This window comes from Narcine bancroftii, chromosome 5 (genome assembly GCF_036971445.1).
Source record: "Narcine bancroftii isolate sNarBan1 chromosome 5, sNarBan1.hap1, whole genome shotgun sequence".
NCBI lineage: Eukaryota > Metazoa > Chordata > Chondrichthyes > Torpediniformes > Narcinidae > Narcine > Narcine bancroftii.
The window spans coordinates 105,985,197-105,999,001 of NC_091473.1; the positions used below are offsets into that span (position 1 = coordinate 105,985,197).

Genomic DNA, 13,805 nt, shown 5'->3' on the forward strand with positions numbered 1-13,805 from the left:
AGAATTGCAGAAATCATTGCTTATTTCACAGAAAGAATATATTTGGGTCATTATGTCTACAGCAACCAAAATGTGGGCCAATTGGATCATTCTCCTTTCTACCTTACAGATGATAGCTTTTAAACACTCAATAATTGATCTGTTTTAAGGAGGTGGTGAGGATTTCTGTCCTTTTCAGGCAGATGTTTCCAGCAATCTCAATACTAAAAAATGCTAAGTTACTTTCTTATCCTTTTCCCAGTTAATGTATATTAACATCCCCTGGTTATTTACATTTCCACCTGTGGCTTCTCATTGTACTTTACACCTGAATTATATTTAGTCTAATTTTTCATTGTTCTAAAGAAAATAACCCTAATATAGTTACGTTCTCCTTGAGTATAATTCACCAGTCTCAATCTTGTAAATTTTCTCTGCATTATCTCTGGTACTATTCTATTCTATTTAAAAAAAATGTTTTTAACCAACAAAATAGAAATATTACCTTTGGAAATCTATCTTTGCCCTTTACAACAATGATAAAACTAAATTATGATTGGTCTCTTAGATGTTCTGCAACTAACACTCTTCTCATTTAAACTACATACAATACTTACCTCTCTCTTGTTATGTTTCCAACATGCTGATTAAAAAAAAAACCTCCCATAAATGCATTTCACAAAGCTTGCTACTCCTGGTAGGAATATAGAAAGACCCCTGTATTACCATCTGTTGCCTTTACACTTTTGAGATTTTGCTCTTAATTTGCTGCTTCAGCTCTCTCCCTTTGTTTTGGGGCACAGAATACAGCTCCAGGCAATGGCCCTTCTATTTGTTTCAGTTCAACACCTATTAAAAAGGTTATCAAATGAGATCACAACTGTCATTCTTTCTTTCTTCATGGAGATTAATTTTAGGTTTGTGTATTAAAATATTAAGACTAAAGAAAATGAATGGAGTTGAGATATTAGAGAATTTAGACCACAAAGCAAGATCCTTCCATTCACCTGTTCTGTGTCAGTCCAAGCTTATCACTTGGACCAATTGGACTCATCTTACTTTCCTGTAACATTTATTCTTCTCATTTTCAAACATCTTCAATTACTGATTACAGTTTCCGATCTAATATTGACACTAGAGATTTCTACTTGTTAATTGTGTGAACATTGTTTCACTAATTTTTGACTCTTCAAATAAAGGACCCCTACCTTTTGTTCCTTACGTTCTTGCTGGTATTTGTTGATAATTCATCATTTTTAAGGGAAAACCATCAGAGTTTTGAAAGGTTATAAATTTATTGGGATCACTCTATAAAAGTACTGCTGTACCTTGTCATAAATCTGATATTCTATTAACTAAAGCTAAATCAAAACTTTACTTCAGTTGCTACTTAATGTCTGTGCAAATTCAACTTTTTAAAGTATTCTATGCAATTTGATATAATCCTGTTTTCATTGGGTAGTTCAGGAAATCCTTTCCAGTTCCACAATATTTTGTGCACATCATCATTCCTTGCCTAGAATACTTCCTAAAGCTGTTTTGTTGAGTATATATCACAACCTCAATACTGCAATGCTGATTTTTTTTAGAAACAATTTTGTATAACATTGTTGTCAGAATAATATTAAAAAAAACTATTATGTGATGGAAAAAAGTAGTTTGGACTGTAAATAAATGTGTTGAAATGCCAATCAGGCAAAAAGAAATCTGGCTGAGCTGGTCTTTTCCATAATGTCACAGTGTGATTTCAAAGCACTCCATGAGAAACCTTTCCAACCCCTCAACCACCAGCCATAACATTTCTGGGGAAGAGAAGGAATGGGAAACAAACTTAGAATTAAAATATTAGATATTTTCACCCTGGCCATTATGAGGCATTTGAAAATGTGACAGTAAGGATATCTTCCTCACAAATGTATTTCAGACCTGGAGATTCACTCAGAATCACATGTTTCAATGACTTAAAGAAAGCAGTCAATTTCTTTAAAGTTATGAAGGAATCTTCCTGTCAGCATTCAAATAACCTCCTTTGAAGAAGACCGCAGAGCCCACCTCACTGACAAAAGGCAAAGGAGGAAAAACCCAACACCCAACCCCAACCAACCAATTTTCCCCTGCAACCGCTGCAACCATGTCTGCCTGTCCCGCATCGGACTTGTCAGCCACAAACGAGCCTGCAGCTGACGTGGACTTTTTACCCCCTCCATAAATCTTCGTCCGCGAAGCCAAGCCAAAGAAGAAGATGAAGGAATCTTCCTGTCAGCATTCAAATAATTCCCTCCCTTTAATTACTGCATATACTTATGTAAATTTCAAATTTTCTAGACCATTTTTAATGTCAAATTTATGAGGTTGACTATTACATGGATATGAGTTTTGAGGGGCTGGAATTCACACTAATGCTTTTTGGCTGAATCAGCCTAGCTGCTATCCATAGCTGTGCTTACATCTGCAAACAGTAGGCAGTCCAAATGTTGTGTTAACATATCGCAATTTTAAGTTAATCAATTACTCATTCTGAGTTACGGCACTTACAGTTTTGAATGTAGCTTACTGTACAAAAGGAATTATATTGCAATATAACAGGCGCTGACTCAGTAATAGAGTAACATAATGTTAATGAATTTGGCCAAGATGTGTTCCTACTCATGACTGTTTAACATCTGCAAATGGCATGCAGGTGAAGTGTTGTGTTAAAGCTTTTGTAATTTTATGGTAGTTACAGTATTAGGTATCCTTTCAGGGATACTGTAATAATAGTGAAGAAAATTCCAGATTTTCTTTACTACAATTATGTATCCATGACTTTTACAGGAGATCAATTTTTACACAAGTATATTCCATGCTCCACCGTGGTCAAAATTCTCCACAGTGGTCCTGATAATTAGTTTTAAATTGATCACATTCTGCTGTGTTGTTCTTTAGTCACATCCAAGAACTTGACTTGTCCTACAGCCACAGTGGTGGGTTAGACTTTCAACCACTGCTGTTTGTCTTCAATTTTTAAACTGCTGCTGTAATTCTTCCTCAGATTTTCACCCGATGAAGCAAAATGGCATCAAACGATAAACAAAGAGGGGAAAACAAAGTAATGACCAAGATCAAACTCTTATGAATTTATGAAGCACAGTGTGTTCCCAGTGAACTGGTTCCCAAAGCTAATCTGGTGAAATTTTAATACCAGGCAGTGGCAGATTAACCATCAGGCTGAGTAGAATTAAGTCTAGGGGCCCAGAAGGGAGGGAGGCCATGAGTTGGTGTTAACAATCATGTATACTGGTTAAAGACAAGGAGTGAAGCCTGTTGGAACATGAATACCAATACTGTGAAATGTACATATGACGGTAATATATACTTTAGTAAGTCCATTTTTTACCGCTCCCTTACAAGTGGTGAGAAAATCAGAAGTTGGATGTGCTACTCTCCAAGCACAGTTAAGGCATTCTATTTTAACTGTAAACTGTTTTAAAGTGAAATCCATGCTTGATTACCCAACAATATCAGTCGGAACATAATTACATGAAAGCTCTTCTGGAAATTAAATTTCTTGCTTATACTTGTAGTACATTATGTAGTTCAATGATAAGTTATTTAACATAATTTAATGTCACTTTATTCTATTCAACGAAGGGTGGAGCAGGGACACGAGGTCAGGGACCCTTCCTAAAGCTTAGCCTCGGAGCCCGGGTGGTAGTTAATCCACCACTGATATCAGGGGTTGCTTACAGTCACAGGTCTAATTTTGCAAAAGCAGAATATGGAGTCACTTTGCTTCTGTAGATGGTCCTGGAGTCAAGCGATGAGATCCAGAATGGTGGAAGACCTGAAAAAAAACATGATGGGATGATCTAGGAAGATTTAGACAAGTTCCACTACAAAATTCCTGATGAACCGTTTGGCACCTTTGGAATTCCCTACCCTTCACAGTGCATCTTTCAAGATTTTCAAATATTTCTGAGCTCTGTAATATTTAAAATGTAAGAAATTAAAATTCTAAAAGATGAAAAAGAGAATAATTCTGTTTTAATTAAAATCACTAAATAAACTACCTAAGGCTTAAAAAAGAGTTTAGCTTAGTCTTCCTTTCCTTCCCGTTCATGCTACACCACCCAGGCACCCGGATGCAAGTGGAAATCACCTATTTTCAATATTGGGGAACCTCAGCAAGATCCAGCTCAATTGTGACCTTCCAGACAATGGCCTGGGGAGGTCAGCCATCATGTTTGGGGATTTTCCTCAAACACAGAAGGGATATGACCAGCAGAACATACTGCCAACTGTTCTGAAAAATTCTAGAAGTTGTAGCAGCCCCTCTTACCCAGTTGTTGCCTATAGGTAAACTTTAAGAATCCAATTATTCTGAGCATAGAGTTGTCTTGGACCACATTCCCTCTTCAAATACCACCAAATCAAAAATCTGATTATTCATCTTGAATCTCATCTTGCTTCATGAAAAATGGTTGTTGGAATCTATCTTGTGTAGTGATGACATTTAAAAAAATATATTTTATTGGTAGAAGGATGGCCAACTGGTACATTCAAAGACATTTAGACAGGGTTAGAGAGAGTTGGGGCCAAATGCAGAATAATGTGACTAGTTTTGTCGGCGTGAACAACATTGATCAAAAGGCCAATGGCCTTACGGTAAAAATCTTAAGACTTTATTGCACACTTGTGATATCTTAAAAATTCAATGAAGTATCAGCAAAATATTCAAGTAAAATATTTTATATTATTCTGCTGTGTAAACAAAAGCCACGCCTCTATAATTTATTGCTATTTAATATAAAACAGAATTAAAATCATTTTCAAGAACAGAAAATAATTTTATATCTGAAACATTTTTTAAAGCAAAGAATAATCTAGCAAACTAAATAAGAGATGAAAACATAAATAAATTGTTAAACAATAGAAAACAACCTGCTCATGGAGTTTAAAATGTATGACCTGCCTGTTGGTACACCACAATTCAGTGCAGACGATTTGTGCACCTGTGTCCCTCTGCAAAGGTTACTTTTAAAAAGAACATGAATAGCAATTTTAACCACACCATAAATTTAGCTAAGTAAACCAGTTTAGCAGCACAAATCAATTTTGTGCCATAGCAAAAGTTGAAGCATGGGGATAACTGATCTTGGGTGGCTTACACAAAATGTTTTTCCCTTTGCTTATACCTAAGTGACTGTAAAATGTAATTTGTCACTGACATGCTGAACAGTCCCCAGAACCATTCTCAGACATCTTGCAAATTGAAGTGGCAGGATGCCCATTTTGAAAAAATATACTGGAATATCACAAGACTATGTGCCTAAAGCCAAAGGTCCAATATTCAGACTCTGCTATCAACAGTCCAGCAGATTCAGCCACTTCAAAAAGCAAGTAGATCTCTTTCTGTCATCAGGACAAGTTAAAGCAATTGTAATTTTTCATTTTGTGTCGCTGTCATGGGCAAAGAAATGCCAATCACAACTGTCCGATTTGACTCTTGTCAGAACCACAAAAATTCTAAATTTGATTTTCCCTGTTTTATGCTAGAAATTCTATTTGCTTCAGAGCAAGGAACAAATCCAGATTCCAGCATTTGCAATCTTGTGTCTCCATGGAAGTTTGTATATCTGCTTCAACTTTCTTGGCTCCAAAGTTTTGAAATTGCAATCTAAATCCAACAATATTTGTAAGATATGTCAGCAATAAATCCTACTAACATTCTTTGGCTTGGAATTATTTGCTTTTTAAAAAATCTTGCATGAGGACTTTTTAAAACATTGCTCAATGAAATGAAAACTGGAAAATAAAGTACAAGAGGAAAAAAATCAGTATCTTTGCAAAACATAAGCAGCAAAGATAAATAAAATAAAAATATACAATAATATATTTCTGATCTTTGGCAAGTTAAATGAAGCCTTAACTCAAATTTATGAAAGAATATTTATTGTTAAAATGCTGGCCATTTTCTGTTGAATTGGTGAATCTTAAAATAATGAAATGTCTATCAAATTATTGTCATTTGACACTTACAATCAATATACCGATTGTTAATTGCAACTTAAAACCAGGAGCATCAATGTGAACATTAAATGTAAATGGAAAGTGTAATTATCTGTTTTATTTCTATTAAACAACAATATTTCTGTATACTATTGTTTGCATTTTCCATTAGGTGATTACATGTTACAGACCCAACTGAAAATAAGAAAATCTACAAATAATGGGTATTTTGAAAAGTGAAACTGAAACTTTAAAGATTTGATGAGGAGAATGATTTTCATCTACACTTCAGAGAGAAATATCATTTATCATGGAGATATGGGCCATCTGCCCAATATTGACACTGTCTGATCTGCTGAGAGTTTCCAGCATTTTCCACTTTTATCTCAGATTTCCAGCAGCTGCAGTTTTTAATTTATTTGTTTCCCTCCGATTAGTTTTTACTTCTTATCAATTCTAAGAGAAGAGAAACTGCATCTTCTGTTTATTGTTGGAGGGGTTGATTAAAATAAATTGCTCACTTGGATATTTTAAGGTTGGGTCATAAAATAATCTAAGATAAATCAAAGTAACTGTAGAATTAGCTATCTGTATAGCAACAAAATAATATTACTTTAAATTTAATTCCTAACTTCTCTAAATCTTCTCAAGTCAAAAGAACCACCATTAAAATAAGTACAGGTGAAAATGTATTCTTTCTTATCAAAAGTCATCTTCTTTGTGGATTTGAATATTCCGTGCACCAAAAAGAAGCCCTTTGGCCAACAATATTGTTAAATTATATATATTTAAAAAATCATGGAAAGAAGGGTACACACGGCCTTTTGGATCCTTGACATTCTAGGATTTGTGACCAGTGGTACACAAAAGCCTTTGACCTACATCCCAAGTTAATACAAAATCGATCACGGATTTAAAATTTTAAAATGGAATTATTACAAATATCTACAGTCCTTGGAATGTACAAGTCTTTCCCATGCTCAGTCCTGAAAGATTTGGCTCAATATTTTTATGCAATGCTTTTTTTTCCCTTTCTTGGTTTAATTATGTTACATTATTTTGTTTTTCAATTTACCTGTTGTTCCTACAACAGAATTTCTTAATATTTCATTTGTTTCAGTGCTATCATTAAAACCAATTTTCCTCCCTTGCTCCTCCACTGTCAAGTTCTCCCTACTCCCTTCATCATTCATTGTATAGGAACTGTGGTCTCAATCCATAATTACATTTTCAATCAAATTCTCTTATCAAAATAGACCACTACTCTCCTCTACTTTCAGCAGTTACAATAGTTTCCCAATAAAATCATGAGATATTTGTATCTCTTTGATTGAAGATTATTTGACCAAATTATCCAGTGACTCCAAATAAGAAAAACTTGTTCAAATGATATTTTGATTTCTTTTTGTTATTATATTCCATAAACCTACATCTAGAACGTGTTGCCAGATTTTAATGAATGTCATAGTTGAAAATTAATTGGCTGCATTTATGTTTATGAATTTAACTACTCATTTAGAGGTATGTCATGAGTTAACTGAGCATATACAAACAATGGCACAACACAAAATTATGAATGATTAAAAAAAAATCTTCCAACAAAGAATGTAATTTTTTTTTTTAAATAGTTTTTTTTTTAGAAGATTAATTGGAACATTTTTAATCAAACTGAAGGTAATGGATGATGAGCATTTCCAGCAGAAACTTTGACAAATCATATCAATCTTTCACTTTAGTAGCAGTATACTCCATGACAAAGGAACATAGAAGTACATTATTACATTTCAGGTATATTCCGCTGACCTGATGAACATTGATTCCTAATTTCTTCCATTTTTGTAGTTTCAATTAGATGGCCAATGACCAATCAGAATTAAGTCATTTACCTGAAATCTTAACTCAATTTCTCCCTCCAGAGATGGTATTTGATTTGTTTTCAGATTTTTGCTTTTCATTTCTCAGAATCTCATCTATTGTACAATGTAATGATTTTGAATTATTGCACTTCCACAAATCTATACAAGGACAACTTTGTGAATTTGATACCAGGTTGTGGCATTTGCACCCATTTCATTATGGCACAGGGCCTCATAGATGAGGAACTAACAATTTGTAATATAAATCAAATCAATGCTTCTCTGGAAATAAACATTAATTTTAAAAAAGTGACTCAGTAGAAAGCAATTAACTTTCATTACCATGCCAATAGACATCATGCAATAACTTTACAGCATGTTAATTCCAGGCATTAAGACTTTTGGATGGCACTGTAGATGGCATCTTAAGATTGTAGCAATAATGCCTGGTTGACGTAATAGCTTTTGCATGTTGTGAATCAACACTATAAAGCACTGCATTCTTTTGTGGAGATGATCACTTATAATCAATGGAATTTTGATACATCTACAAGCCATTTAATGTACTTTCATGAACTCAATACATGAGTATGAACTCTGAGCCATTGATTTTTTAGCTTCATTTTCCTGCTTTCTTTCAAAGTACTTTATTATTTTTTGTCATTAAGCAACCATCCAATATATTTTCAATGCATTCATGAATTTGGAAGTGATTATCACTTGGCAAAATATTTCACACTCTATTCCATGAGAACATTTTCTAATATCCCTATATAATAGAGGTTTATTTTAAGGCCATAGCTTGCTTGTTCTTTTTTTAAACTCCACTCATTTATTCCTGATTTTATTCTGGATATTTCTATCAAAATCCCCTCATAATGTTTGATTGAGAGGGAAGTTTCTCTTCCCTTGAACATTCTCGGACCCAGAGGCTCAACTTTTCCAAGTCCTTGAATTTCAATTCCAAGTACCCATGGTGCAAATTTTTTCTCAGAATACTCTTATTAATGAAGTGCCAAAACCTGATATTTCAGATATGGCCAAACTAACATTCCACAATGGCATAATTCAAAACATAAAATTAAAGAATTATAAAGTCAAACTTCCCCCTTGTGAGTTGTCCCACTCCAAACATTTTATAGTTCCATTCCTTTTGCAAAAAAATATACCAATTAATTTTTTTTCCTGATTTTAACCTTGTTCCTAAAATGTATTACCTCATATTGTTTGCTATTAAACAACGTGTTACTTACCTGCCCATTTTTCTAGATCATTCTCCCATATTCTTTCATGAAATTACTTCTCATTCTTTGGTATTCTCAACAAACATTCAAATCAAGGTACCAAATTATATTTAGTATATGTCATAATATTTATCTGTTTAACATAGTGAAGATTTGTAGCCTTGATTTTTGATATTTATTTCATAAATAAGAACAGAAAAAATAGAACCAGGAGCAGATGATCCAGCCATTTTCCTACTCTACCACTCACTAAGATCACGGCTGATCTTTAACATCAGTGCCAAATATCTTTAGATAGGTCTTGAATGTATTCAGTAACCTCACATCCACAACTTTCTTGGATGGTGAATTCCAAAGATTTACTACCCTCTGCATGAAATAAAATCATCTTCATCCTATCCAAAATAGCTAACCTCTTACTTTGGGGCTGTGAACCCAGTTAGGGAAAAAATCATCCCAGCATCAATCCTGTCAAGTTCTGTAAAGATTTTTGAGAAATTTCAGAGATCAACCCTCATTCTTCCAAATGCAAGTGTGTACAGGGACCCTTCTAGCTGGTTTGGAGGCACCAATACTTAGGGCAAGAAAAAACTCCAGAGGTTTAGCTGACTCAGCCTGCAACATCACAGGCACCTGTCTTCACTCCATCAAGGTCATTTATGAGGCAGTATCTTAAAAAAGCAGCCTCTATCCTCAAGGACCCCCGGCACCAAAGCCATGCCCTCTTCACTCTGCTACCATCGGGAAAAAGGTACAAGAGCCTATAGTCGAGCACTCAGAGGCACAAGGAGAGCTTCTTCCCTGCTGCCATCAGATTCCTGAATGAACAATGAACCATAGACACTGCCTTGCTTTGCCTTTTTTTCTTTTTCTTGCACTTTTTAAATTTACTTTATAAGGTGGTTTATATAAATGTTGGCACTGTAATGATGCCACAAAATGAGTTTCATGACATGTTCATGAGAATAAATTCTGAGTTTGATTCTTAATGCTCCCTGAAGAGTGTGAATTCATAATAGCACACTTAGCCTTCCAGTCTGAACATTCACAGGTAGATGGCCAAGAACACTTATCTACTAGCCTGAACTCTTGCCCTTCCTGTTGCTGTATCTCATTATGAGTGATAATAAACAATTGAATTGTTGTTTGCCAGGAATTTAGCGCATTCTCTGTCTTTCCTCCTGCTAGACAAGGATGCTCAGTGTTAACGGATGGGAATAGGACTACACCTAGTTGGCACAGAGAGTGGAACACGCTATATCCTTCTGACTTCATTTGTCTCCAGTTATCCTGTCAGTTTCTGCTACAACTGCAGGGAGGATAGCAGTTCACAGCAGTGTCCCTGGAACACAGGATCTCCATCCAGCAGCATGTAGCTCTCAGGCATGGATTTAATGAATGATGGTGCAGGCTGAATGACTTATTCCTGCTCCTATCTCTTTAGAGCACAGCAGTGGGGATGGCAGGGATTCACACCAGTGTCCTGCCAAAGCATTTTCAGCACCAATTTAATTTGTGTTCTCATTTCTGGGATCAATTTATTAAAGTAGGTTCTTGATTAGTAAAAGCATTATAGTTTATGGGAGAAGGCAGAAGAAAAGGGTTGAAAGGAAAAATACATCAGCCATGATTTGAATGGCATAGCAGACTTGATGGGCTGAATGGCCTTATTTTGCCCCTAAGTCTTGTGGTCAATACGGAAGTTATCAGAGTATAGGCCCAGTCTACTTAACCTCTTCTTGTCTGACAAATGTGCTATGCCCAAGAACACGCAGGAACCATCTGGGTGACCCTATTCCAGGGCATATGGAGGAAAAGGAATTTAATGAGTTTGACCAGAAGTATCCCGTGCATGTTTAAGAGACCGGCCCTATGACCTCACCACAGCAATCAATCAGCTAAATGTTCACTGCACTTCCTCAATTGTAAACATATCCTTCCTCAGAAAGGGAGGCCATACTGTACCAGATGGTATCTCACCAGTAACCTATATAATTGGAGGTTTTGACCCACTTGCTATGAATTCTGTTTGATTTATTAAGAACTTGCTGCACCTACAATATCTTTCAATTATTTTTTTATACAAGGGCATCATGGGTCCCCAGAACAAGTATTTTCAATCCCATCCCCATTTTTAAAAATATGCTAACTTTACATTTTTTTCTGTCAAAGTGTTATGTTCCATCTGTCATGGTGATGCCCATTTAATTAACATTTCTATATGTCCAAAGCCTCTCTGGATCCTTCTCACAGCATTTAATCTCACCCAATTTTGCCCATCACAAAAACTTGGTATGTTATATTTGATCCTTTCCTTCGATGACAATTGCCGAAGCATTCAATCTGTCAAATCGTTCAATCTGCCTCATCTCCTAACCCATAAATGACTCATTGGTTCAAACACAGTTTCTTGCTCGTTAACTAATTGTCAAATCCCACTAGTATTAGATGCCTTCTAATTTTATTTAATAATCATTATGTACCTCCTGCAAGTCCAAATAAACTACTATTTAGCTGGTGACAACCTCAACATGTTCCAACAGTTTGGTCAAACATGACATCCCTTTCATAAGTCCAAGCTGACTCAGTACATGACATTATTATTATTTTCCAAATGTACTATAATCACTTTCTTAATAATGGATTATAATATTTTCCTGAAACTAGAAACTGTTTTTCACCATGTTAGGCTATTTTAAAGCAACTTACACCTATTGACTAATGAATGTTGAAGTTTTTTTTCAGGCATATGGCTTATAAAATATGTCAAGAGAAACAAAAACAATTATCTTCACATCTATCGCATTTTTCACGGGGAGGAATGGATATCCACTAAATTCGAGGCCATGTGATCCATGACGTAAATAATGCATGAAAACGAGAATATTAGCTGAGGATAACTCAAAATGCGTTTGAAGCATAAAACTTGTCATCTTTTTTCCACACATGTTTATTCCTGACCTTTTCAGATAAACCCACAACTAATTATTTCTGTAGCCACCAAAAAGGAAAAGACAGGCTCAATATGAAAGATGGCCACAAATGGAAAATTATATTCCTCTTACAATTTACTTAAATTGTAAACCAAAATCAGAAAATCGTGCTGTATGAAAATCATACTTTCCAAATATTAAGTCTCAATAGAAGAATGACCCCATGACTACTGTGACATCATAAATTAGGGTTTAAGTAGAAATCCAGACACGGAATTGTCCACATTTGTAAGCATTGTCAGAAGTATGTATTGAATTTAAACAAATACAGAATTTCAAATCAAAGCACTTGCTCTGAAAGCTGTTTGAATTACAGAATTTGTGGTTGAATGGGTACAGAGAAACCAGTTTAACTAATTTAATTCACTTCACCTTTGAATAGTGCATTGATGAATAAACACAGGCCAGAATAGTGTGAAGGTTGTAAGTCAGTGTTCATCACAGATTGCTTTCCCCCTATATATCTTTGTAAACATCTACATTTCTTGTGAGGTTGGCAGCATACAGGCATTTTACAATGATGGCGTTGATTTTGGGTTTTTGAAAGAGGCAGATAGTTGTGGCATGTAGCTGGACAAAAAATGTGGATCTTTCAGCTTTCAGACTTAAGATGAGCTTTTATCAACTATCTGGGAAACCAGAGTCCCATAGATTAATTTATTCCTTTGCTTCCAGGAAGAGAGTTTCCTGAGGATAGAGTTTCATCTCCAGCAATGTTTCAGTTGGTTCAAACTGAGAAACCTATTAAAAAAAAGAGAATATATATTACTTTCATACAAAAAATCTTGAACCAGCTTACTATTTCATAGCCACAAAAAAACATCTTTATGATATGTCACTGAGTAATTCAGTTTTATTTATACAATTAAAAAGAACTGCTCTCATTTTGCACAAAAAATGACCAAATACCTAAAAATAAGAAACTTTATCAAACTTTGTTTGATTTCTCATGTAACCAGAAATCACAGGAGATAAGCATTCGCGGATAATTTCCTTCAATATTATACACATTGAATTTATTCCTTTCTGCATTTAGTCATTCTTGTTAGGAAGTTGTTATGTCCTCTTTCCATGGCCCATGCTTCACTGCAGTACGGCAATATGATAGAACACAGACCTTAATCAACACCTCAGTTCTGAAGACATTTTTATTATTCCTCTACTTCCCTGTTGGAGAAAAAAAAAGAAAAGAAGAAGGAGAAGGAATGCTATCTCAGTACACATGGGGATAGCAAGAAAAACTCAAAAAAATCCTCCCTCAATGGATACGGAATATGCTTTGCATTTCATTCAACCACATGGTCCTCTCAGAAGCAAAGACACAAAACAAAGTATATCAACACTCATCAGACAATGATGGCAAATACTCATGTACAAATCCCCAACAATATATTATGTATGTAGGATGATAACTCAAATCAAAAGATCAGTGAGGCACAGAAACCTCATTTTAAAGATATTAGGAAGGATATGAAAGCCTTCAGCATTGATTATGAAAAGTGAAAAATGGTAACTTATGACAAAGTGCATTGTGACTTGGATTGTATTGGTTTTGTCCATCTGGGTTTTCAATAGCTCAAAATTGAACACCTGCATCATGAGCATGGTAACGTCATTAGCTGAAACAGCTTCAGTTGTGACATAGTCCATTCGCCGTGATTTGGTGAGGTTTGTTATGAAATGGCTTCAAACCATTAAAGATTACATATCATTCATCTTGAATAGAAGATTGACAATTGCCACAC

General features: G+C 35.0%; 1 protein-coding gene across 3 annotated transcripts in view; it reads right to left on the reverse strand.

Moving 5' to 3' along the window:
- Nucleotides 1-12,236: 12,236 nt before the first annotated feature.
- Nucleotides 12,237-13,805, reverse strand: part of faf1 (Fas (TNFRSF6) associated factor 1) — a 332,733-nt gene continuing 331,164 nt past the window's right edge. For all 3 annotated transcript variants that reach the window (XM_069938594.1, XM_069938592.1, XM_069938593.1), the window contains one exon: nucleotides 12,237-12,801. In XM_069938594.1, the coding sequence (XP_069794695.1) occupies nucleotides 12,718-12,801 (84 nt within the window). In that variant the 3' untranslated portion in view covers nucleotides 12,237-12,717. The remainder of the gene's footprint in view (nucleotides 12,802-13,805) is intronic.